Consider the following 25863-nt stretch of genomic DNA (forward strand, 5'->3'; position numbering starts at 1 on the left):
GAGATCACAACAGTTTGCCAGGACCTGAGGCCTAACAATTTCCTCCTTTAAAAAAAAAAAATCTGAATTTAATCTTGCACATGAGACAGAGACATTCTGTTTCTTATTGCTAATGCAATTCCCTCTGGTTGATCTCCGTTACCTGAGGGACACCTTTAAAGTTATCAGCTTCATTTACTTGAAGGGAGAGACACTTTGTCAAGGAGTAAAACCTAAAAATTTGGTGGCAATGTTCATGTAATTCCTTTTCTGTATGAACACGTATTCTATTGTGGCAATGCTTTAGGTAATATAAGACTTGTAACACAGAAATGCTGACTCCAGAACACGTAGAATCTTGCATTATTCATACCCCAAACCCACCAAAATGGAATGATACAAGATGAGCTGTGTCTTGTCTCACCTCTTTAACTGGAGAGAAGCGGCACATTTCACTTAACAGCTAATAGAAACACCAAAGGAGATTTGGAAAGCTAAAAAGGTGTCTTACATAAATTGGTCTTTCAGCTGTTTGAAAAGTAGAATGAAAATGAAATTGAGACATTCTGTGAACAAGTGTTATTCATGAGTATTTAATGTAATTTTAATAGCTCTTTTTATTAAAAGTGGCCTATTGGAAGTTTTTAAGGAACCTATTGACTGTCCGTGTCTCCAGCTTTGGTGGAGTTTGGTGTCTATAATGAGGGTGTGCAAAACCTCATCTTATGTATCATGTTAAGAAAATTAACTTTACTTGGCCTGAATCACACTGCCTGTCCGGGTGTCAGTAGCTGCTGTTGCTCATCTGAGGACTGGATAAGTGAGCAAGGCTTACAGAAGTTGGACCTGTTTCTTAACCTGGTTCATTTACCTTCGATTAAGCCTTTTAAGTAAGAACTTATAAGCCTGCAGAAAGGGGTTTCACAAAAAAAAAAAAGTTTCTTGAAACATAAACATGTCAGTCTTTTTACCCCTTCTGTTACCAGCAGCTTTAGAGCAACTTGTATACAGTTCATGTTGAGTGGCAAGGTATGTTCAAAATGGAGAATATCATGGACTACTACCGTGCGTTAGGCATGTATACTGTTCTAATGGTTTTTATCTCTGCGTTTGAGCATAAGACTTTTCTTTCCACTGCTGTTACAGACCTGCTAAGTGTCAAGTAAAAGGTTTTGATTACCAACACTGGATTTGTTAGCCTCTTTCCCAGTGTAGATGTAGGATAAAATACCTGAGGAAGCTGTGTTCTTCCAGGATTATCATGTGTCTATCCCTCAGTGATAGTTCAGATAGTGCCTCTGTACTGTCTTACTATAGGAGACTCAAAGCTATGGGAGGGAGCCTCCATCTTTTATCTGTAATAACTCTCCTTCTGTGACACCATCCTTATTCTCAGGCTGTTCTTCTTACTAGTCCCTGTCATCTTCCTCTTCCATCCCTTCCCTTAGCAGCTCAGCCTATGCCCTCCTGCCTTCCTCATTTCAGTCCACTCATGCGTCTTTTCAAAACTTCACAACCTTTTCTCTCTTCAGTACTCAGAGTAGGAGTGTCCTTGCAGCACCCTTTTTCCATTCACTTTGTCCCACATGCTTCATTTTCTCTTTTCACTGAGCGCCTCCTGTACTTTTCTTCCACCCTTCCGTATTCCTTATTCTTTCTCATACTTACTTCCCTGACTTGGATGTTGTTACCTCATGGAAAGCAGGAGCTTTGTGAAAGCAGCTATGCTATTTCTGCAGAATAGCAATAGAACAAACATAAAAGATCAGAAATCTATGCAAAAACATTCCCGTGAAGACTCATGAGTTGAGGTTGGTGCAAATGTAAAATGTCTCTTGAAGCATAAAATAAATAAAAAGTTATTAGCTTCTCTTCTTCCGCTTTTGGATTAGACGTCACCATAAGCAGTCTGCATCTCAACCACACCAGATTAAGGTTGCAACACCTGCTCTGGGATAAAGTTGCCTGTTAGTGCAAATGGAAGAGTGGAAATTCTCTTTGTAGTTATGTGAAATGTATAAACCAGAAGTGAAACACATTTATAGTAAGGTCTGAATTTTTTTGTTGTTGTTCTGGTTGAAGATGGGTTACCAAGCATATTCTATTTTTTAATACAGTTGTACTTCATGGAATTTACCTTGGCTTCATGTTATAATTTTGAGAAATCACCTGGTGCATCCTTTGCCCCAAGAGAGAATTCAGCTTTGCTTATCATTCTTGACAGATGTTGATCAGACCTGTCCTTAAAACTGTCCCAGCATGTTAATTCCACCGTCCTCCTAGGGAAACTATTCTAGTGTGCATAGTCCTTACCACTGAGTGTTTTTTATTGGTATCTTACAGACATCTCTCTTTAATTTTGCTTTCTTCTATGGTTGCCAAAAATGTTCTTTACAGCAACTTTTTTTTGTGTTTATGAACGCCGTTATGCTCACTCTCCGCGCCACACCCCCCCCCCCCTCTTTTTTTGGCCCTCTTTTTTTTTTCTCCCCACAGGTTAAGCTGCTAACTTCCAGCACCACCTTTTTAAAGACCACTCACAAATATTACTGTTTCTTTTTCTGGAACCTGATCAATTTGTTGCTTTGTTTTTGAACAACTACCAAAAACTGAGCATGTGAATTGCACCTGAGGTCTTAGCAGGACTGGCTGGAGCACAAGGGTTGGGAGCACACTCTTAACTTGTTCGTATTTGTGGTACAATGGTGATTCTTTATGCAGCACCATGACACTAAGACTCATGCTTAGTTTATGATTCATGGTAATCCCGACATCCTTTTCTGCCAGCCTGTTAGCTCTCCAGATGTTCCCCACTCTGGATCTCTGTCTTGGTAATTCTATTTAAATGCAGTCCCTTTCAGTCCATATTGAATAGCATCTGATTTCCAAACATGAGGCCAGAATAAACTGCTTTTTCATCAGTTATTTCCCGAGCAGTGCCGGTGGATTGACAAATTTGTTTTTCTAGAATGGAGCCTTACATGAAAATAACCTTTGTGTATGTAATGGACAGTGACAGTACCTTCCAGCCCTTTGTTTCTTGGTAATAGAAGTAGACAACAGTCTCTCTTTGCACCCTTCTCATTTGATCTATCAGCAGAGATCAAGCATTATTAATCTAATATGTGTATGTGTGCATATATATATAAAAATTAAAAAAATAGTGTGTATATTTATATAGATCATGCTAGCTTTAGAAAAAATTAGGCAGGATTCTAGGGTGGCAGTTTTTAATTGAGCTGCTGTCCTACTATATGCTCTCTTAGTCGTCTTAATTGATGTAGATACTTTTTTCAACTGCTCCTGAAAAGCACATGCCACTGTGGATATTTGTAGGAAAGGGTCAGCTGTAAGTAAGAGTGGCAGTGAAGGGTCCAGAGAACACCCTGTATTTACATGTGACCTTGCAAAAAAATGGGAGAGAACTTAACCTGTCTCAACACTGTGGTCATGTGCAAAATGTCAAATAGTTTATTCAATGCAAATTATATTCCGTGGATTGATTTGGTGTGTCCTTAATATGTAGAAAGTTTTTGCCATGCTCTCAAGTGGAGTCACCAGTGTTATGAAGTTGTTTTATTCATAATGCCTTCTTTACTCACTCTTCATTGATTTCTGCAGTGGAGCCTTCCATAAATGTAGTAATGAATTACTTGATCTTGAACCCTGAAGGCCTTATTTATTGCTTGCTACAGTAAAGAAAAACCAAGAGCTCAACTCAGGCTGTAATACAACTGCTACTCAACTTTCCTTTCCATAGGACTGAGCTGTAAAAATAAATGTTTATTGTTTTTTCTCAATTTTATGTAATATTAATACCTGCCATTTTGTGTATGTTTTTAAATTTTCCCCAAGATGTTCACACACTAAACATAGTTTCATTCCTCCTGTGCCTGATGACTTTGAAATCAAATTACAAACCATATTGCATAGATTTACAATTATATAATTGCTTTGTGAAACAAAATTATTTGTGTAACTTGTTTGCCGTTGTCAGACATTCTGTTGTTCTATGGAATTGTGTTTTAAAATCCTGATTTAGTTTTTATTGTTTCAAAAACAATATCCTGAATATGTCTTATGATGGGGAAAACTTATAATGGAAAAAAAAAATTAGGTGTTTTTCTGCCACTTTCTTATTTCACAGACTATTTTATGATCTGGTTTTCATTAACATGAAATAGTACCCTATTCACAAACACTCCTGCTGAAATTAACTTTCATGGGTTTTCCACCCCTCCCTCCTTTTCTGTGGAAAATACCATTTTTCAGTAAAAAAAAGTTTAAAACCACACAGGAAGGGAGACTTCTGTGATGCTCACTTAATTTGTCTGTAAAAAAAATCATTTTAGAAGTGTAAGGGGATATAATGTAAAATAGCTTCTGTCCTTCACCAACATCATGGCATCTCTCTCTGAAAACGTTTACAGGTAGTGGCTTATGACTACCCTGAAGAGGACAGACTGTATCTACAGCACTGAGATGAGGAGTTACTTGCATTGTGACAGGGTATTTACTGTGTATGTAGGCAGTTTATTGTTGCTTATGGTTTGCATCTGTGCGTTGTGCAAAGGTGGATGCTGAAATACCCGTTTTACAGATGTTAAACAGGCATACAGAAGTTAAATAATTCATTGGAAGTATTTGGTTTTGGTGTGGGGCCTACTGACAAAGTCCATTCTCGTGATTGGGTGTGGATCAAGCCTATGATGGGACAGTGACGAGATCTGACTAATGACAAATGATGCCTCTTCAGCGACACTGAGAAATAGCACAGCAAAAGGGTGTTCCTGGTGTTTGGCGTACAGGATGTTCCGCTGCTTTTGGTTTCCACATTTTCTTGACAGTTGACTGAGGGCCATTTCTGGATTTTCATTTGCCAAGATAAATTTTCTCAAAATTGCAAGAAAATAAATTAAGCTTGTAAGTGTTGAATGTAGCAATGTTCATTCTCTGAACTTGATGAAAATTTCAGGACTTCCATTCAGATATATGTGAAGGACTCTCCAAGTGTAGAAAGCAACAATCAGCAAAGGAATATAAATTATTGTTTGAAAGAGTTGCAACAAAAATTAAGAACATTCTGTTTAAGAGACACTAGGTCAGAAGAAGAAGGGGGGGAAAAAAAGTATGTTCATAATGCTGTCCCTTTAAATAATCTAGAAAAGGTAATATTCTTATGCTGTCAGGAGGGATTTTTCTGGGGAGCGGAAGACTCTGTGTGGATGGTTCTCATTTCTCATTAATACGTGGCAGACAGCTTAAGTCTCCTTTGCATTGCTAGATGAGGACCTTATCAGTCAGCAAGGCAGTGCTGATAACATGAAAACATTTGCGTATACCTTGAAATTGGCATATAGAAACAATTACATTATGGCTGCAGAGGGAATTTATGGAGACCATAAATATTTTGGTTTAATTAGGGGCACGGTGCTAACTGCTGACACATTCTCCTCAAAGTCTGCTTTCAGAGCACAATTACTAAATTTTTTTCAAAACAGGGGAAGTTTGAGGAGGAAAATTAAGTTGGATAATTGAGTTGACTTTTTTATGCGAGTAGTGGAAGTATAGTCACAGTCCATGAAGTCTGCAGGGCTGCTTGCCTGTATGTATCCAGAATTAGAGCCAGAGTTGACAGAGTAAATCATGAATTGCTGCATAGATCAAAATTATAACAGTAAGGGGTGTTATCTCAACTTGGCATGCACGCTTTTAATAAAGCAGGGCAAATTGAGAAGAATGAGTTTTCAGGGAATTGGATTGTCATAAAAAAGCAGTTATACTCTTTTGTGTCCCTGTCCTCCTGTCCTGTTCCTGCCTCCCCCCCCCCCCCATCCCCCAATTTATTTTTTCAAAATCGTTATTTATAAATTAAGGACCAAGCCATGCAGTTACATAAGGTAGGGTGAACTATTTAATTTACTGAACAAGACTTTATCTGTTTGTTGGGGCCTTTGCCAACCTTGCTTTCACAAAGGCTATTTGTAAAATAGCTCCTCTACGTCTGTGTTGTCTCTTTTTGCTTTGTTGGACCCCTAGAGATAGCCACCCCTGCCTTTAGTGGTGAAGTCTAATTAAAATCCAGTCTGTGTAATAAAAATCTGCAGGCAGAAACACTGTTTATACATCCCAGTAAGAATATGGAAAGAGAGGTTTGTCTGGGACTGAGTGGGAGACACTCACAGGGTGTTTTGTGGTTATTTTCTCAGACGACTATCTCACTGATGGTTTTCAAGGCTGGTTTTAGCACTGGGGTGGTTGTAGTAGCGGAGTCCTCTTTGGGTAACCAGCTGTGCACCGTAGCCTAAGATGAAACTGCATGCATTGGTGGCCATCAGCTGTGAACACAAGGCACTGAGGAAAGGGGATGCATGCTCTAATTCCAGTTATTTATACCTCCGTATGTCTTTTCTGAGCTGTTCAGGCAGCTTCAAAAAAACTTTGACAAAGCTGTGAAGTACAGTAGGTAAGAATTCTTGTTTCCAGACAAGTATATGAGACACAAAGCGTTTAAGTAACTCCTTTGAGAGAATATAGAAAGCCAGTGGCAGAACTGGAAGAGGGACTGAGTATTTTTAATGTCTAGGTTTGTCTCTTAGCTGTTTTGGGAATGCCATTCGCAGAAGGTGAGAAGGGAAACTAGTTTCTGTGCTGTGGTTGTGGTGGGTTTGGGGTTTTTTTGTTTGGGTTCCCATCCCCCCAGAGGACGTGCTTTTTATCGTTGTAACAAATGATTCTCCATGTTGTCTTTGGGCATTGTAGGAGGTATGTTATGAAGGTTTTTGGCAATTTGAGGCAAAACAGCAATCAGTAATAGCTACCTTTTACTTTTTTTGATGTGATAGCCTGGGTCCTTCCAGTTCAGGCTCTTAGAGGCTTGTTCAGAGTATATCCAGCCAGAGAACATGAAAATAACGAAGAGGAATTTTTTTTCTTTGTAGATTTGCTCAATGAACCTATCAGAGACTCATTCGGTGCTGTATTGAGCTAGTTTATTGCAGGAGGAGCAGTAGGTGTGGGGAGCCTTGCTGGCTATTGGAAGACCACAGCAGTCTGAGTAATGTCAAGTGTAATCTACAGATATATCAGCACTGTGCTCCTGATTTTGTCTCAAGCTGTTTCGCCCCAAGGAGCACCATCTTCTGAAGTAGTCTCTTGTGTGTTTGGGCTTTGCACTGTGTTCTCGTCTGACCATCACACAATGCTCTTCCCAGTTTTGCCTGTGGAGCTGCTGATCCTGCTCTTCAGCAGTATGAATGAGAGAGTTCAAAGCAGAATGCCAGACGTGAACCCAGTGGCTGTCCTGGTGGGAGGTATAGTCTCAAGGTTAAGTAGGGTTTGGGTTAGTTTTTCTTTTCCTGGGAATAGCAGTGCATTGTGTGATTCACGGTCACCACGTAAATCATTTCTCTAAGTGTGTAGCTGTTGAAAAATCCCTTGGGAGCAGGTCCCACAGAGACCAGGACAGTGTATAGGAAAAACAGCTCTAAAAAGCAAATATTTCTCTTGAGGCAGTTCGAAGTGCAAAATATGCAGAAGAAAACTCTGGCGGAAACTTTTTTCCTCTTTGAAGCCTTTTACTTCCGCTTTCCATGGTGTGGAGGACATAAAAATTTATGGCTTTCAGTACGCCCAGAATTAGAGATGGGAGATGCAGTTGGAAAGAGAAACAGACTCAAATTAGCCTTGCATGCCAGACTCTAAAACGGTAGTGGTCTTCTTTCTGTAACTCCTCCTATTTTACATGGACTGCTAACAGTTTCATTATTTTCAAGGTTGTTGAAAGTAATGATTACAAGTATGTTTAGAGCTACCAAGAAACTGCTTTTCAAGATATTACAGCCAACAGATCATTCATTTTTCATTCTGACCAGCTAATATTTTTCTTTTTTCAGTAAACTGCAAAATGTCTTTTTGTCCTCCAACACTGAGGCTTGAAGTGATAGAAGGGAATGGTATAAAAGACAAGCATTTGCCAGCGCTAGAAAAGCCAAGGACGTGCAAAGAAAACAGATTAATTCAGTAGCAGATAAGCAAAGGCCATCAAGAGCAGTTTTTGCAGCAGATATCTTGCATAGCCAGCAAAGGGACTGAAATGGGAGTGATCTACTGACATAACCTCACATTTATTACCTAAACAACAGTAGCAGCATTTTTAATCTTTTTGCAGGCACTTCAAGGCCTTGTTGAGGGGGGCAGCTGCAGAAGGGTTGTGAGAATCCGTTCAGTCCACACCTTCTGAAATGTGCAATGTTGTGTTGTTGCAAGTTGTTTCTTAATTAGATCTGAAGCGAACTGAAGGAGTGAGCGAACAAAACTGTTAATAGGAAAGGCTAATAATTGAATTTATGTAATTAATAGTGTCTAATTCAAGCTGACAGCTGGAAGGCGATTTAGTTATTGTTTAAAAAGTGTAAAGATAAAGATAATGTCAAATCAATGCTCTCACCTTATTTAAGCTTAAATTTTGGCATTTTAAAGTTCTAGCAAGCTACATGTAACTTGAAAACAGGCCTCTGTTTCAATATACACATTTTCCATGTGTTTTTTACAAGGAGCTAGAATTGAGTACTTGTCAAGGACAGGAAAACGCAAGAAAGAAATCAGTTATCAATACAAGTATAATTTATCTGGTCTAGTGTCATCATGTACTTTGGAAAAAGTTAATAGCAAAAGGTAATTGATTTTTTTTTTTTTTGGCAGGGTTTTTTTTTTTTCCTTCTTTATTTGAAGCATTGATTCAAAATTAATCTGGTTTTGGCATTGCAGTTTCATCAAGATTCGGAGCTTGTTTTCAGAAATGCAGAGCACCAGTAGGTCTTTGACATTGAAGGAATTCTGTTACATCTACTTTTGCAATTTAGCAGTCACAGGAACCCTCACAGAATTTCAGTACGTGAGGAGTATACCTGGGTGTGTGAGGATTTGCATGCATGTATGAGCAATGCTGAATAATAAAACTGGCTTCAGGTAATGTCCCTGTCATTGCTGCAGCCGCCACTCTTTCCTAGCATTGACCAGTTTCCACCTTCTTATCATCTTTCCTCATGTGATCTGATGAACTGACAAAGAGCAGCCTCTGAATATGCTTAGACAGCATATTTTTTTTGAGATTTAGAAAGATCTGTCTGTCCTCTGAAGGCTTCGTTAGTTGTGTAGAAACTGCAGCTTATGCATTGTGAAACATGAAAGCTGTGGTTTCTACAGGAACTGCAATCCCATGCAATGAAAAATGAAGGTATCCTGTATTATTTACTAACTTCTCTTACTGCTTGTACCCTGTCCTGTGGGATTGGGACTCCCATCCAGTAAAGCATGCAAAAACATGCCAAAGTTTAGACATATGAGTAGTTAGTTGTCCGAACCCCTCAATTTCTATGAAAGATGATATTAAAAATATATATATAAGAATGATCATAGATTAAGCTAAATGAAGCACAGACTAGAAAGACAGGGAAGCTAAGTCGATGCTGGTGAACTGCACTGTGTGTCTCTTTCTGGTTTGAAAGCCAATGAAAGTACGTAAAACCATGGTTTCTTTATAGAAGTAAGTAGCATCCTGAGCACATTGCAGTACACTTCATCTAATTCATATAGCAGGACCTGGTGGTATCTGTGAAAGCCTAGTGTAGCATACAGGAGATTGTTCTGTAGTTTCAGCTACATTTACTAATGTACTATTTTCATTTCACTTGTTTTTAACAAATTCTGACGTAACTGAAAACCCATTCTGTATCATTGGCACACCCTTATTCACAGAGTGCACAAACCCTTGAGTAAGAGACAATATTGTCAAGGAGCAGTTTGTGTTAGAACTGGATCTGAAACAAGAAAAACTTTTAAAGAAATGGTGCATGCACTGATGAGAGCCTCGAGCTGTTCTAAGTAAACCCTGTTAGGACCATAACATGGAAAAAACCCAAAGGTACTAAGAGGAGTCCGAGCAGAAAAAATTAAGCTTTCAGTCAAGACACTTTGTTGCTGTCGTGATTAGAGCAGACTTGTTTCCAAGAAGCCAGAGCAGCTTCCCCTTCGGAAGACAGTTGAGCAGAGGAATTTGTACCATGAACACTCCCATAACAGTGGCAGCACCTGCCCAAACAAGCAGGTCTTGGCTGCAAAAACCCAGGCATTTAGAAACTCTTGCAGGTGTTCGTACAGCTTAAATTTTACTTTGCTCAGATTTTCCTTACCACAGTAAATTAATTTAGTTGGAGGGCCTACCAGCAAACTGAGTCATAACGCTTACACAAAGACATTTGCAAAGACGGGGTGTTTGGTCATTTGTTCGCCAGGTTTTGCATGCGTAATTTGTATTTGCTGGAGGGAAGAGGAGACAAGACACAGCGCGCTCCCTTCCCGCAGCAAACCCTTTGCTTGTTACAGGCAGGCAACTTGCAGTGCGCTTGCTCCATGGGCTTGGCAGCAATGACAAAGCAGCACTGAAAGTACTTGGCAGCAAATTACTAACTGAAATGATTTGACTTCAATAGGTTTTTCCCAGTCTAAAGCTTTTGACTGCCACTTGGTTTAGAGCGGAATTGAGAGTTGTTATCCGTCATAGCAATATTGCAATGTCGTTAAGAGGCACCAGGGTCTCTGGACCTGTAGGTCTGGTTTACTAGATGTTTGTAGTAGACTACAACAGTCAGATGTACCTTTGTTACTGCTTTTCTCTTTGAAAAGGGGGTTGTGCAGTTGTTGGGTTTTTAATGGTTTTGCTGATGATTCTTTATTCCAGATATTTTGTCTGTCTCCAGGATGAAGTCTGCCTCAACACCTTTTACCTTGAGGACTGCAGCGTACAATACGCTTTGCTCTTTCTCTTACTACACATACATCCCAGCTGTCGACATTTTATTTGTCTATTCTAGTTTTGTCATTTTGTTGCCCATAGTATTTCATTCATCCCCTGGGTTTTTGGTTGGTTGGGTTTGGTCTATTTCTATTCAGTGTACACACCTGTTTAGAAGATGATTGGGAAGACTTAGTTATATGAAGTAGGAGTCATGATGAAGCCCCAAGTTTCTACAGCAGGACAATAAAAGATGGCCTTTGTATTGTCCTTAAATCAACTGGGCTTAGTGTGGAGCATGCTTGCTGTTGCTGGCCTCCAGAGTTACAAAGGTATTTCTTACATTTACAGCTGTAAGTGACCTCCTTCCAATTATTTCGTTTTACTGCTGAGGTGTGTGGAGAGCTGAACCTCCTCAGCATCAGTACAGACAAGGCATAGTCAATTCTCTGTTTTTACCTAGTTTGTTGGGACATCTCTGTAGCTTATGGCCAATTGGTGCTGCTGGATAGCCTGCATAAATGCACTGCAAAGGGGCTGGGTTTTGAATGGACCTCTGAACAAAAATAGTTATTGGTTGCTGAGGGCTCTGTTTCACTTTATGTGTCTTTGGAAGACAAGTTATAAAAATTCAAAGCAATGCATGCCAGCATTTTTAATGTCATAATTTGACTACCTGTGACTGCGGTACTCCGTTAATAGTAAAATATGGTGCTGAGTGGATAGGATGAATAAGAAGGTACATGAGGGAGTGCAAAGCTGTACAGGCTTTGCTGGAATGAAGTGTATGTGCTGCTTGTACACACTGTCACTGAAAAACTGTGGGTGGCTCTTGGAGTGCAAGTCTACTCTGCTCTTGTGCTTAGTTTCTGCATTGCCAATTCTGTGTGTCCTTAGTCAAGTGCGACCCACAGTCTGGTGGAGAGAAAGGCTGAAGTTGCAAGTGGACTTGGGAAGAAGCTCACTGTAGTTGCCACTTCAGGAATAAAATGGTCTAAGCAGCTGAATTGTATGTAGACTAACTGTGTGCATGGAGAAAATGTTACATGAGAGAATTACTTGTAAGGCTTTACAGGAGCACTTTTAATTCTTCGGTGAATAGTTGTGGATGATGATTGCAGATTATTTGCTTGGAGCGGTGGTGGCAGCTTTCTTTGCAGATTCTTCGGGTCTGAGTTTTCTGTGATTGCTGAAGGATGGCTGTTTGCTGAGGTTCAAACGCTTTTGTCTGTAAGCAGCATGTAACAGTGTCATAATTATATTTTTCTCAGCAGACGTTCTGTTCTTGGTACTAGGTTTATTCATTGTTCAGCAATTGGCCTTTTGTTTGGAAAAGACACTGACTCAGTCTGTGATGGGATAACCACATGTTACGTAAAAACACAACGAGGCAAAGCGAAATTGTGCATCGCTGTCACGTGCTAGCCTGAAAGTGGTGCGATGCCCCGGGCTGGAGGGAGCAGGAGTCGGCCCCAAGCCTGATCTCACCAGGAGGCTGCTGTGGCCCTGGGGAGAGGGTTCTGGTTCCCACTGTCCCCTCCTGGGGGGAAAATCTCTGAGCCTCCTGCTTTGAACAAAGGAAAGGATGAACATTTTACAGCTATTTGACAGATTCTCAGAATTCGGATTTGTTGCCCTTTGAATTTAAGAGTCGCTGAAACCTGTAATGACCACTTTTCTGTGGTGTGGCTGGTGTGCCAGGGCAAAACCCACCTTCTGTCCCAAATGCTGGTTATGTGGCAGGAGCCCACTTGTGCCTTTTCATCAGAACAGCTGAGCTTTGCAAGAACTGGCTGGAGCTCTGCAGCTGGGCTGGAGCCGGGCCCAACAGCAGGAGCTGTTAATGGCCTGATTGAAGCCTTTGATTTAACCCCTTACCAGCAGTTGTGCTGATTAGTATTGGAGCTGTCAGATGCCACTCTCAGACAATTAACCCTTCAAAGCAAGACTTGCTGCAGCAGTAATCCCATAAAGCACAGCTTCCACTTGCTGCACCACCGCTTGGGGCTGTTACTGTTAACTACTGCATCTGTGGCAGAAGAGTTCCTTGTCCAGTCTCACTTTAAATGTAAATAGAAAATGAAGAATATTTCTATCTGTTGTGTAGATACAAATTCTTTTTATAAACATGTAGAAGGCAATAATTCTTAATATTATCAAACACAAATGCTGTGTATCTTTTCTGTAAATACATGGAATTGTGCCAAATGATATAATAGCTTTCAGTAATAATAATTTTTCCCTCTGATGGGAACAATCTTCCGTGTCATCTTTGGGTCTAAAAAATACAATACAATGCATCAGAGTTGATTTGAAATTCAATTTGATGATAAATATCATCCGATGGCCAGTGATGAAGACTTAATAAGAAAGGATCTGGCCCAAACCATTCATCAAATATAGACTTCAATTTCAAAGGTAAAGAGAGAATGTCTAATTTAAATTGTCTTTATCAAAAGCAGTTTTTATAGCAGGGAGGATGTATAAATACAGACTAGCAATCTGTGGGCTAATCCTTTTTTGCATTAATATGGTTAATTTACTTTCAGTTATCTTGTCCAGAAATTTAATTTCTCCTTCACTTTCTAGGAGACTTTGAAGTTAGCATCCAGCTATCAACCTTTGTCTCTCTTCCCTCACCCCCTCACATTCCTGGAGTGCGTTTATGCAGGTTGAGAGCAAGCAGCTCAGTGCCTAGCTCTAGGGAATGAATTCATATTATCTATCTTAATTTTCAGGTGTTCAGTTTCACATACCTACACAGTAAACAAAACCAGTTTGATTTAATGTTAAGCATTGATTCTGCTTTTTAAATGATTATGAAAGTCAGATGCGGGGAAAAAAATATGTGTAAACTTTTCCCAGTATGACCAGTTTCTTTCCTGCTTCAAGTGTGCCTTCTTAAAAAGGATCCTGAAAGAAACTACTTCTTCAGAATGAGTTTATTCTAATAAAAAATGTTAGCAAAGAGTCAGTTTGATACATTTTTCAAAACCCTTTCTTGTCTCTATTCCTGCTGTTTCCACTGTCAGAGCGGCTGAAATGGAGGCCAGACCCCACCAGCCCTTCATGTTTGTAAGTCATGAAATATACAGCGTATCATCTCATGTTGTTACAGCTTTCTGACTGGGGTCTTCTCATGAGCATAGGAGTCACTAAGGGAGAACTAAATCAGATTAAAAAAATTGAACTGAAAGTGGAAATCAGCAGAAAAGGCCTACTGAGTCCAAAATGCCAAGGATGGATGGATTGAAAGCAAGTGCTGCAAGGCATTCTGCCGACAAAGACCTGAGCTCAGGATGTTTGAGCTTGCGGCTGTTGATGTTTTTAGCCTCTGTAAGAGGAAAAAAGATGTACAGTTTTACTGTCAGTTGGAAAGCAAGAATCCGTTTTGCCTAAATGTTTAAAGTTGTGATGTGATTCTTTTTGCATGAAAGGATGCAACAGGAGGCTGTTTGAATATCTTCATGGAACGATGAGAAAACCAGTAAATGTACATGTGGGCACAGCCTCGTGATAAGACTGCTTGCCAGGGATGTGGGATAATGTGGCTCAGGTCCTGGCTCAGCTCAACTCTGTTATGTGGTTCTGTTGCCTCTTTTTCCTGTCTTTTACTGGATTCTTTCACTTCTCCAAAAATTTAAAAGAAAAATCCATTTCCTGAGCTGCAGCAGTAAAACTTTCAGAAATTCTGTGCTGGGTGTGAGAGATTCTTAGATCTGGTGGATTTTCTTGAATTAAATAAAGACTTTAGTCCTGTTCTGAACAGTTCGATTTCACGTTTAAAAGAAAACGCAGAGTAGGTATATGTACCTCTAGACATACAGACTTTTTAAAATTGGAAACTTGGTGCCTGGAGGCTTATGCAGCCAAGAGGAGGTCATGAGCTCTGAAGAGCATGGCCTGACAGCAGCAACAGGAAGCCCAAAGGGCAGCAGTTGTAGAAACAAGGGTGCTGCCAGCTTTCTTGTGAATTGGTGGTTTTCTTCCGCTGCCCACAATGCTGTCAGGTTCTGAATTTTGATTTTGCCCACCACAGCTAAAGGAACCACCAGAAAGAGTCAGATCTCCTTCATATCTATTTGGGTTTTGTTTTGAGTCTCTGTAATCTGAGGTGTCTCAAGTGAGAGAAGCGGAGAGAACTATCTAAATTTTACTGCTGTAGCCAATCGGCACATTACCAGTGACTGTAATGATGGAACCTTCTGACACAAAATGTGTTGCAGGTCATCAGCTTGATATAAATTAGAAAAAAAAAATAAAAAAATAAAGGTGGAGGCAAAGTTATAAACTAAAATATTCTTTGTTTTCCACTAAGTAACTTTTGTAACTTTTTTTAAAATCTATCTCCTTTTTAACAGAGTAATACAAATCACTGCTTTCTCAGTGAAATCAATTCAAAGTATTGTTTTTGCATGTCCACACACCCACCCCCCCCCCACCCCCCCCATGAAGGACTTTGTTGTTGGTTCCCCATGCATCTGTGCTAACACAAAATTCTTTATGGATTTCTTAATGAGTAGTGCTTTCTTCTGATTTACCTACTCCTGAACTTCACCAGGATTTTTAAGGCCTTAGTAACTCAAAGTCAACTGTAGTTTGGTTTTTGTCTGCTACAGATCTTCTGAATACTTCATTAGTAACATCATTTGGTATGACATAAAGTGAAAACAACACAGTTTTTAAACGTTAGCTAGCACAATAAATGATGATGTGAAAAGGAGTATGCTTGCAAAAATTCTTCAGTATTACAGTAACAACCCATTTCACAAGAATCCCTGAGCCTTGAGCATATTTATTGATTCAGCGCAAAAGCTTCAATTCATTCGCATCTCAAATACCGGGTGCAGTTTTGGGCCCCTCACTACAAGAAGGATGTTGAGGTGCTGGAGCGTGTCCAGAGAAGGGCAAGGAAGCTGGTGAAGGGTCTGGAGAACAGGTCTTGTGAGGAGCGGCTGAGGGAACTGGGGTTGTTTAGTCTGGAGGAGAGGAGGCTGAGGGGAGACCTTATGGCTCTCTACAGCTACCTGAGAGGAGGTTGTAGTGAGGTGGGGGTCAGTCTCTTCTCCCAAGTAACAAGCAATAAGAGGAAAGGGCCTCAAGTTGTGCCAGAGGATGTTTAGATTGGACATTAGGAAAAATTTCTTCACTGAAAGAGTGGTCAGACATTGGAACAGGCTGCCCAGGGAGGTGGTGGAGTCACCAACCCTGGAGGTGTTCAAAAAATGTGTAACTGTGGCACTTCAGGACGTGGTTTAGAGGGCACGGTGGTATTAGGTCAACAGTTGGACTTAATGATCTCAGAGGTCTATTCCAACTTAATGATTCTATAGATCATCTGAAAGTGCTGGAGGCATGGATGTTGGTGGGTAGGTGCACAAATACAGTGTCAACACAAATACGACCTACAGTGGACTTGTGTTAGGCTGTGTTTCCGTGGTATGTCTGAAAGGATTTCTAGCACAGCTGTAGAAGTTTTCTGGAAGCACTGGTCATAGCCTGGGCTTCCTGTTCTCTTTCCTTGTCACCTTTCAAAAAGAAATGCCATCTGTTGTAGTTCTTGAAAGTATTGAAGAGAAATTGAGACAATAGCAAATAAGCTTCATACAAACATAGCACAGCTTTGTGTATATGAAAATGACAAATCGGTAAGATCTGAAAAGTGTTTCACAGAGGGAAATGGAGAACATCACTGACCCTGAGGAATGGGTATCCTGAATTTGAAGAGCACATAAAACCAGATCAGGACTATCAATATTCAGAAAGAAGTTTGGCATATTCCGCCATGGCTTTCAGGGTGAGGAGCTGCTTGTGATTATTTTCATCTTATGCTATGAGTGCTTCGCTTCAAAACCACTCCAAATTCCTGTCCCTGCAGTTAGAGGAAAGCAAGGTGCAGGGTGGTGGAGGGATATGTTGTTCACAGAGGTGCTGACTTTCTAATTATTTAAGAGTATCGGTTCAGGTGGTGACCGAGGCTGAGGTACCTGCACACTGCCATAGCCATCCCTGCTGGAGGGCCAGCAACTGGGCGAGGAGTCTGTACTTGGCTGACCAGAATGTTCCTACCCCAAAGCACACTGTAACAAATCATTGGTTGGTTCTTTTTTCATTTATTTTCTCCCTTCCTTGTGTCATTTTCCCACAGGCAAAACCCTCTCCCTGGGCGAAGTGGTGACTCTTCCCTGGGCCCCTTGTGAGCTCCTGCATAAGAAAGGTCCCTTGCTTTGGACATTGTCCAGTTGAGCTTTGCTTCATGCCTCACTTGCTGGTGTCATGTCCTGAGCCCTTTCCGGCTTCACGTTTAACCATTCTTGATGTGATTGATCTGTGTTTTTTCATCACTGAAACATTACAGCTCTTCCCGATGCCACAGACACCCTTGCTATCTTAAAGTCTGCATGGAAACCAACATCTTTTGCTGTGTTTTTCATCGTTATTTCTCCTCACAAGTTCTTGTTGGCCTTGCTTATACCATAAACGTCAATGCTGATAGACTTGAGGAGTTTTAGGCAAAGATGTCAGGCTTACTCGTCCTGTTTATACCAGCAAGAGCTCTAGTATAGATGCAGTTATGCCAGCACAAGAGCACTTTACTACTTTACCATTTGGTAATCATCAATCAAAGACCTGTTGTGTCCCAATCGCTTGTAAACACTGTTATATTAATATGTTTTTATCACAGAGGCAGCTACCAGAGTTCTAGACTTGCTTCCTCTTGTTTAGAAAATTGATCAGAAGGTACTTGATTTCCCTGCTGCAGAACACTGTGTTCCTGCATCGACTCTCTATTCTCTGAAGCCCATTGCTGTTGTTTTTTTTTGTCTTTATGCCATAATTTCACTGGATTCAGCCTCCATTTGTAATAAGTGGATTTATAAGTTTGTGCTGCCTTGCTTTTCATTGTTACAGGGCTTTACAAAAGCTGCAGTTTCTTTGTAATTGTTAATGTATTATGTTTTTCAAAGTCATCGTGGAATGTTTTTCAGCCCCTGTGGCTTCCAGCCTTAGTGGTGAATGCAGCGTATTTGATTGGAACAAAAAGAACCCCTTCTGTTTTTATTGTTGGCAGAGGGGAGTGTGTTGAACACTTCGCCCCGTGACGTGTTACATTTGATAGATTCCAGAATTTGCGTCAAGCTGAGGGGCGTGATTTTTCTTCCCTACTTAATACTAAAAGCAGATATGTGAGTGCTCCAGCAGTGTGTTCTCTCTGAAGTTGTATTTCATTAGTAGTTAAGCTAAGTGTTTACCTATGTCTGCACTGTGGTATGAGGCACTAAGACACTTGGTCTGTTATTTCATGTGTGGAAGTATTTACTGTTTGAAATCCCAGGTTTTTTAAGCATTCCTCCTGCATAGCTCGTTTCCTTGATCCAGAGTTTTGCTACTGCTGCAGGATGTTATCATTTAGCATGTGTCAGCTCTGGCGCTAATGTGCAAGACTAATGGAGCAGAACGCCTTCACTCTTCACTGAAACGGCTGAGGGGATGGTCCAGAGGTTGCAGTTTGAGACTCAAAATGGGACTTTTACTAATCTGTACCACTGGAAACTCACTGAGCTGGTTAATTCCCTCAAACGCTTGCTGAGATGGTTGCCACAGGGATAGGTCTTTTTTTATTTCTTTATTCCTGCTTATGACCCATAGCTAGTGACTTGTGGGCCATTTCCATTACATACCTGCCTACCTGCTCTCTCTCTGCACAGGGGCTTCCCTTCACCTTCTCCAGAACCTCTGCAGGGGCTGAAATATGGTGTGTGGTCGAGGACTCTGGGCAGAATGATTGCTTTCAAAGTAAATCAAATTCTTATTGCCTTCGGTGCTCTGGCTATTTTCAGATGTAACTTTGTTTAATCATTTCAGAAGCTAGACTAGAACATGCAGTGCACGTTCAGCGCAAACAGGGAAAATGAGGAAAGAGACTGGTAGAATTTTCTCACAAAAGTTTTCTGCTGTAGGTGCCTTATTTGCACCTGCTGAAATGGTTTCATAAAATTATTTCTAAGTTTGTGAGCATTTGAGCCGTCTCCTTTTCCAGTGGTTATGTCACTGAATTTTCTCAGCGCTTGCCTGGGTCTCACTTTGCACAGTTGCTGTCTGCACAGTGAGATTAATCCTGTCTAGGGATCTGCAGAGGAGTGTTTAAATTTATAATTCAAATGGATACAGCTCCTGTAGCAGAAACTGTGAAGAGGTTCATGAATTTCTAATTAGAAGGGATTCATTCAATGAATGTAATTTCCTAAACTAAGTTACGGTCTGGAGCATAGATGAAGCTTAACATTTAGGTAATTAAAATATGCCCATTCCCCCTAGAATGTGTAAGCCTTACCCTGGGTAACCAGATTTCCTTTTGGATGATCTTCTCTGCTATGCTTGTATATTTCAGTAGCAGAACAGCAGCGCTTTCAGATAGGTGGAGATGTCCCTTATCTGCTATGTTACGTACAGAACAACTGAACTGGAGTTATCACAGGAGGAAAACTTCCTTGTGAATTCAAAACCTGCCATTCCAGTCAGGAAATGGGTTTCCAGCTCCTTCCCTGTATATTTTGTGCTTTGTACTTTCTTCCTATATGTGTTTTTCAGGCTTAGCTCAGAAATTAGTGTAAAACTCTTCTCAAGATTTATATATTTTTATATATATATAATATTTATATAAAACCGAAATCACAATATTTAGAAGCCTGCAATGATTTGAAAAGAACATGTATCCAAATGATTACATAAATCACACAGTGTACAAAGTAAGCAGAAGCTACCTGTGAAGGAAGCTTCTTTCTTGAGCCCTGAGGCAAACAACTTAAGACTTGAAGCATAAGCCACAAATCCAGCTTGTTATTCTTACAACACGCGTTTTCTTTCAAAATGAGAGATTTGTAAAAAGCCCTTCCCCGATACACGCTTCTCCACCAGAGCTCTCCAGCCTTGTCAGTTCAGCTCCACAGTCGCTTTCTGCAGCACCCGCAGTGCAGAAGGGTTGGTGATACCAGGCAGTACGTGGGCAGCGTGACGCCTGCCGTCCATCCCTTCCTCTAGCTGCTGGATCAGAGCTTCAGCCAGGACCCTGGGGCCTTGTCCTGCAGCCATGCTCTTAGCAGCGTCAGCTTTGGGTGAAGGAGAGAGGAAGGAAATAGAATTGCTAAGAATATGGCTTTAAAGCTGGGAGAAGTACTTTTGCAAGTTGAGATTGTTTTAAATCGGCTGTAGGTGACTTGATGGGGGAATCCTTAGTTTAAATTCAATGGGCTTCGCTCTACAGGATATTAACATTGCTAATTTTTAACAGCTCCCTCTGGCTTTATTATCAGTATTTAAGATTCTGTGCTGCGCTAGCCTTGGAACTCAAGGAGAGCTGGACAAGCTGATGCTAAGCCATTGTTGCCCTCCCTCTTACGTCTTCCCTGGGGGGTGGATACAATTTATGAATATTGCAATTCCTGCAGAATCTTCAGATCTTAGTTGCTGTGATTTAACAGTTCATTAGACGTGTGCAATATGCACCAACAGTGCCTGGGTACAGGACGGGTGACTTAGGCAGGGCCTCTTAAGTCCGGAAACCATGCAAGTAAATCAGACACTTTGAGGAAACACTGGATTTAATCACATAGCTTAAGGAGTCTGCACTTGATTGGGTACTTTCTCAGATCATTGGGTTTCTTGCACCAATACCACATAGTGTGTGGGTGGTGTGAATGTCTGGCACACCTCAGACAAGCTTTGTGGGCACACGTGGAGGGCAGTTATCTGGGGCAGCAGGCTGCGAGGATGGAAAATAGCTATCGCTCCGATGCCTGCTTTGTCTAGGCCAGAGTCCTGGAAACACAGGTTAGGGATGTCCCTTCCTGCAGCTGCTGTTTCTGTAAACCCAAGCTCTCCTCTGTTTCATTTTTAATGTTTGGTTCAGAAGGGTGAAAGATGTACTTTCATGAAACTAATCTTTGAAAATATTTTTTTAAAAGATGCTATAGCGTGCTTGAGAGCATGCCAACCGTACAACATTTGCTCAACCTTCTAGAATTAGCCCTTGGTATAAAAAAGGCCCTGATCCTCCTGGATTAAAGTCAACACAACCTGTGGATTTTAATGTGAGGTTTAACGTGAGATTTAATGGGTTTTAACCTAAACAAATAGAATTGCTCGAGGCTGATAAAAGTTTGTGATACAGATATATGTCAGAAGTTCAGTCAGGAGTAGTATTTTCCCAAGTATTTTCCTTTGGTTTCTTGTCTAAATAGTAATAGGAAAAATATCATTCTGCTGGAAGGCAGGTAGGAATATTAATCACAACCATACAGGACTACCAGGTGTTTTGCATTCCAGCATTGCAAAGTAGAGCTTTAGAGGAGGGAGAGGAGTGTTGTCCTTGCTTCTGTCCTCCACAGTCATCTTGATCCTATAAAACTGCTTCTGTTCCAACAGGGTGGGCTTGACAGTAAATGAGAAAAAAGAAAGCAAATACAGTCAGTTTTTTTAAGATTTTGTTACATGGGATGCAGCTGACTATTCAGCTGAATAGTTTTAGGCTGAAAGTAGTAACTTTCCATCTAATTGCAATCTCAGGCTGCAACTTCATGAGCAACTGCTCAAGCAAAAGACTTCTATAAAGCCTTGGGAACCCAGACGGCATCTTGTAAATGATTTATAACAACTAGGGTATCTTTTTAAAAAACAGTTGCAGCAAGCAGCTTTTTAAGGCAACAGATAAATCATTAGGAAGTTGGGATCTAAAGGCAAGTTGGGGACACAGTGGATTCTCCTGACTGGCATACTGAAACTTCGAGATGGGGTAGCTGATAAAACACCCCTTTTTCATCTGTGCAGCAGTGTGTGGACGAACAAGGTGCTCACAAATGGGAAACGTTTGGGCCATGGGCTTGTCTTGCCCTTCCTCCCTGTGGACTGCTAGGCAGGGGTGGGAGAGTGCCTGAGGAGGATTTGCAGCGATGCGCCTGCAGTCTTTTCCAGATGCAAAAGTTACTTGGATTCCGTTTTGACAGAGCTAATGGAGAAAGAGGGGGATGCCTGGTGCCAAATAGCTAATTTCACTTTTCTAATCTGTGAACATCTGTGGAATTTGCCTGGGCTTGGTCCAGCTTCTGCTTGACTAGAGGAGTCCTGTTGGATCTGTCAGTTAAGTGAACATGGCCGCCTTTTCATGCTGACTTCCACTCAAGGACTTAATTTCCCTTTTTGTGCTAAAATTCAGCAAAAGTAGAACGCAGACTCAGGCAAAATCCCTCAGTGGGTCCATGAACCTGTGTCAGCCTTGTTTACTAGTAAGCCCGTGGCCGTGAGCTGTCCTTTGCCCTCCTGGCTGCCGTGGCCGTCAGTACAAGCTGACTCAGTCGTGTGACAGCAGAGTAGGCTCCTCTCTACTCTAGATCTTGCAGAATTTCTGGGCGGGCTAATCCAACACCAATTCATGGCAGTCAATGGTAATTTCCTCTTTAGTATTAAAAGGCTGCGTTTCCAGAAAATGGTGCCTGGTTTTCTTTTTTTTTTGTATTACATCTTAAGAACGGTTTGTCACCCTTTCTGTAAACAAAGGGCATAGGAAGTACAATTTCACAGAGATAAGAGATTTATATGTGGGCTGAGGAATGCATGAACAAAAAGACCTCCGGTACTGAGAAATAAATCCATGTCCTTTTTTTTATTTTTTTGGAATGTGTGTGCTACTGTGGTTGCGTACTCAGCTATGATAGCCTTTTGGTTACAGTACTCACTTTGCAGTAACTTCACTAGGGGTAAGACTGTCTGAGAATAAAGTAGCCATAAGTAAGTTCCCCCGTGGTTTCACATGCAGATTAACCGGCAAAGTATAGTCAGTACTGACAACTATAATTTCTTCCTCCATTCTAATTGGAGTTTTCCCAGTGACTTCAACTAGACTTGTTGTTAATAGTATGTGCCTTTTAGGCAGCTGGCTTGCAATCTTAAATTAGATACCACCAGTGGAACTTGCCTCATCTAACTTGAGGCAGCTGAAACCTGTCAGGCGAGTTGTTCTGTAAGAGTTCCTGTCTCTCTCCATCGACTGCAAAGGGAGCCTGGATGACCCGAGTCCTGGGGTAGCTGGTTATATCATAGATGTTTGAAGGAGGGTGATTTGAACTACCTATTGTCAAATTTCTGTGTGAGAAACTGGCCTTGATGAGATGTATCAGAATCCTCTCAGTATTTTTTGCTCAGAAAATCCTCTTTTAATGCCAGATTTTCCCTGTATATTTTTCCTGAAGGTAAATTTTGGAAAATTGCACTTGAACTTACCTAACAAGTTGTGTGATGATCTAGTGAAAATAACACATTCCTCTTCTGGTTTTGTTTTGAATCGTTTCTGTCTGGCAATTTTCTATATTCTCCAGAGATGAGGATGGAATTTGCTGTTTTACTGGAGCATTTCAGAATTTATCCTGAAAGTAGTTCCTTCTGGAGAGGTTAATGTTTCCTTTTTTAGTGGTTTTGAGGTAGTCCTAGATTCTGTTACCCTGTTTCTTGCTCCCTTTTTCTCCCCTTCAGTTTTCTTCTCTCTAGTGCTCAGATATTTCATTAACCTGACATTTGTTCTGTTTTAGGAAAAACCTGATGCCAGCCCCACATCTCTACAGCTGCGCTCCCAGGTTGAGGTAAGCACTTCGATTTTGGTGATCTATTTCTGTTTGCTTGTTCTTTAATTTGGTATTCTGCATAAATTGGGCGAAGGCTACTCTCGTGTCTGCTGTCACTGCTATGTGTCTTCTTTTGCAGGAGTCACTTGGTCTCAGCAGCACCGCGTCTACACCCGACACTGAAAGAAAGTAAGTGAAGGCACAGGAGGTGAGAAAGGAGGGAGGGGGGAATTTGGCACATTTTATTTTTCCTTGAAGTAAATTAATTTTAGATCGTATTGGTGTTTCAAGATTTCAGATCTAGCTGCTATTAATGAAACCTGTTTTGGAACCCTGTCCTTCTCTCACTCTCTTTTGGTCTTTTATTATTTTGTTTTTTAGATCAAGGGAGGGTTATCTTTTCTCCCCGCTGTGAGCACTTGGGGTATGCATACACCAAGACGACTGGTAGTCATTTTTGACAAACAACACTCATTTCACGTTCTCTGCAAGTTAAACCTGCTTAAAAAATAACTTTCTGTGACTAGACCTAAATGCAGCCAAAAAGAGATATGCGAGGGGAAGGGAGAGTTACAAACTTAAATCACTTTCCTTTTCCTGTGCACTCCTGGGTTTGTAACTGTGCTTTTGAAGAAGGTGCCAAGGGAATGAAGTATTTAAAACCAAGTTAAAAGGAGCTTTAATTTTAGCAGCCCTTAATAAAAACCTCTCTGTGAGGACTGAGAGGGTTTCTGTTTACTGTCACCTCCTGCTGCAATGTGTGTTCTTGTTTTCTGCGCCTCCTTCCTTTGATCCTGAGATCTTGGATCCCTACTGCTAAGGGTAACGTGCAGCAGCGCATGAAGACAACTGACACTGTGTTTCTAGTTGCCTGCACGTGGTGGGGTAGTGCCAGCTGGACTGGTTCGGGGGGAGTAGTGGTATCCAGTTGTGATGTGACATGCTTTTGTAAGTCTCACAGTCCCACATTTGAATATCTTCTAGTGATTCAACACTGGATGGTAATAGGAACGTTGTTAGAAATTGCCACCCTTGCTTTTACTCGTTCAGTAGAAGGAGTGTCAGTGCCAGAGGGGTGGTGTGGTGGATGCAGAGTGTGGGACTTGCCTGAGCGCCAGCCGCGTAGAAGTCAGTTGTATGGTAGGGAGCAACTGCTTAGGGGCTTCCTGTGGAATCGTCTGAAAGCTGGTTCATGCTGAAGATCTTGGAAAGCATTGTTCTCTTCTAGAGGTGCCTTGTCTGTCTTTATCACTCAGAGAGAAGGCAGTGATGGTTTACTTGAGGTAGATGCTCATTTTCAAAAGAGCTTAGGATGGATAAGGTGAATTTTGCCTTGGGTACCATCACAACCATCATGTTACATGTTGTTCACAGAGAAAGCCTTAGAAGGCTTAGAGTTTAAAAATGGTGCTTCGGATATTGAAACATGGAAAAGTTTTCTTCAAGGGTGCCTCCCTGTCTAACATTATAATGAAACCAGAAGTGCCAAGTGGATGGGAATATTATAAGAACTGTAAGCCTCCAAGGTTATCCTATAATCATAATACTTTTCTCTCAGTCTCAAAGCATTTTCCCCACGGGTAAATATCGTCATCCCACCTCAGGTAATAGGGAGATAAAGATCTCAAAGAAGGACAGCACAAAACTGGGAATAAACTCCTCTTACGATTTCTAGCCAGCTTCCTAAATTGTGTCTCTGTACGTGTTGTACCACAAATAACTGAGTTAGAAGACAGTATCTACAAGAACATCTGAATGGCTCTGTTCTGAGAGAGCCCATTTACCTCACTGAAAGGAAAATAACCTTGTTATGTTAGTTCAGATGGAAAGGACCTGTGATTTTTGTGAACCTCTCAAGAATGGAAGCGTCCTGTTGGAGTATTCATCTGTCAGCTGAAGGGCGTAGATGATTAACCTGATCAGATACATGAAACTGGCGTGGGGCAGGTTGTGTCAAATATTTGCATAATAAGAAACAAGGCAATGTGATGCGTGCTAATTGGGCAAGGTATTGAAAACAATAAATGATATCTACTCAATACTATACAAATTACCCAAACCCGAAGTGATCCAGGCCTGTGCCTATTAGTGACAGCCTGCCACATCAATGCTGGTTTCATCCCTCTAGCTTGGAGGGCTGAATTGTTAGGGGAATGCCTCTTCTAGGGAGGCAGAGTTTATAAAAATGATCTGCAGGAAGGTGACCACTTCAGGTCGATGGGATACTGGTACTTCCTACTAATGTGTCGAATTTGATGGTTTTTGGGGGAGGATGGCATGTTGTCCCTAGAGGTTTTCTGGGGGTCGTTCGGTGTTTAGCTTATGGTTTTGATCTGAATTTGCTGTGTGGGCATGCTACAAGACAGGAAAGCTTGTCCCTTTGGGGATGCTGCTTTTGTGGCCCTCTCATGCTGCATGAAAGATCTGGGATAAACATTTTACAAAACTTCTTTTGTTGTGAGAAGACTAGTTTGC

At 41.1% G+C, this 25863-nt stretch overlaps 1 protein-coding gene across 2 annotated transcripts in view; it reads left to right on the plus strand.

Moving 5' to 3' along the window:
- Positions 1-25863, plus strand: part of SASH1 (SAM and SH3 domain containing 1) — a 569508-nt gene that overhangs the window by 484363 nt on the left and 59282 nt on the right. For both annotated transcript variants that reach the window (XM_086461091.1, XM_086461092.1), the window contains 2 exons: positions 23356-23406; positions 23528-23577. In XM_086461091.1, coding sequence (XP_086317217.1) covers positions 23356-23406; positions 23528-23577 — 101 coding nt within the window. The remainder of the gene's footprint in view (positions 1-23355; positions 23407-23527; positions 23578-25863) is intronic.

Source organism: Leptosomus discolor, chromosome 2 (assembly GCF_034619465.1).
Source record: "Leptosomus discolor isolate bLepDis1 chromosome 2, bLepDis1.hap2, whole genome shotgun sequence".
Classification (NCBI taxonomy): Eukaryota; Metazoa; Chordata; class Aves; order Leptosomiformes; family Leptosomidae; genus Leptosomus; species Leptosomus discolor.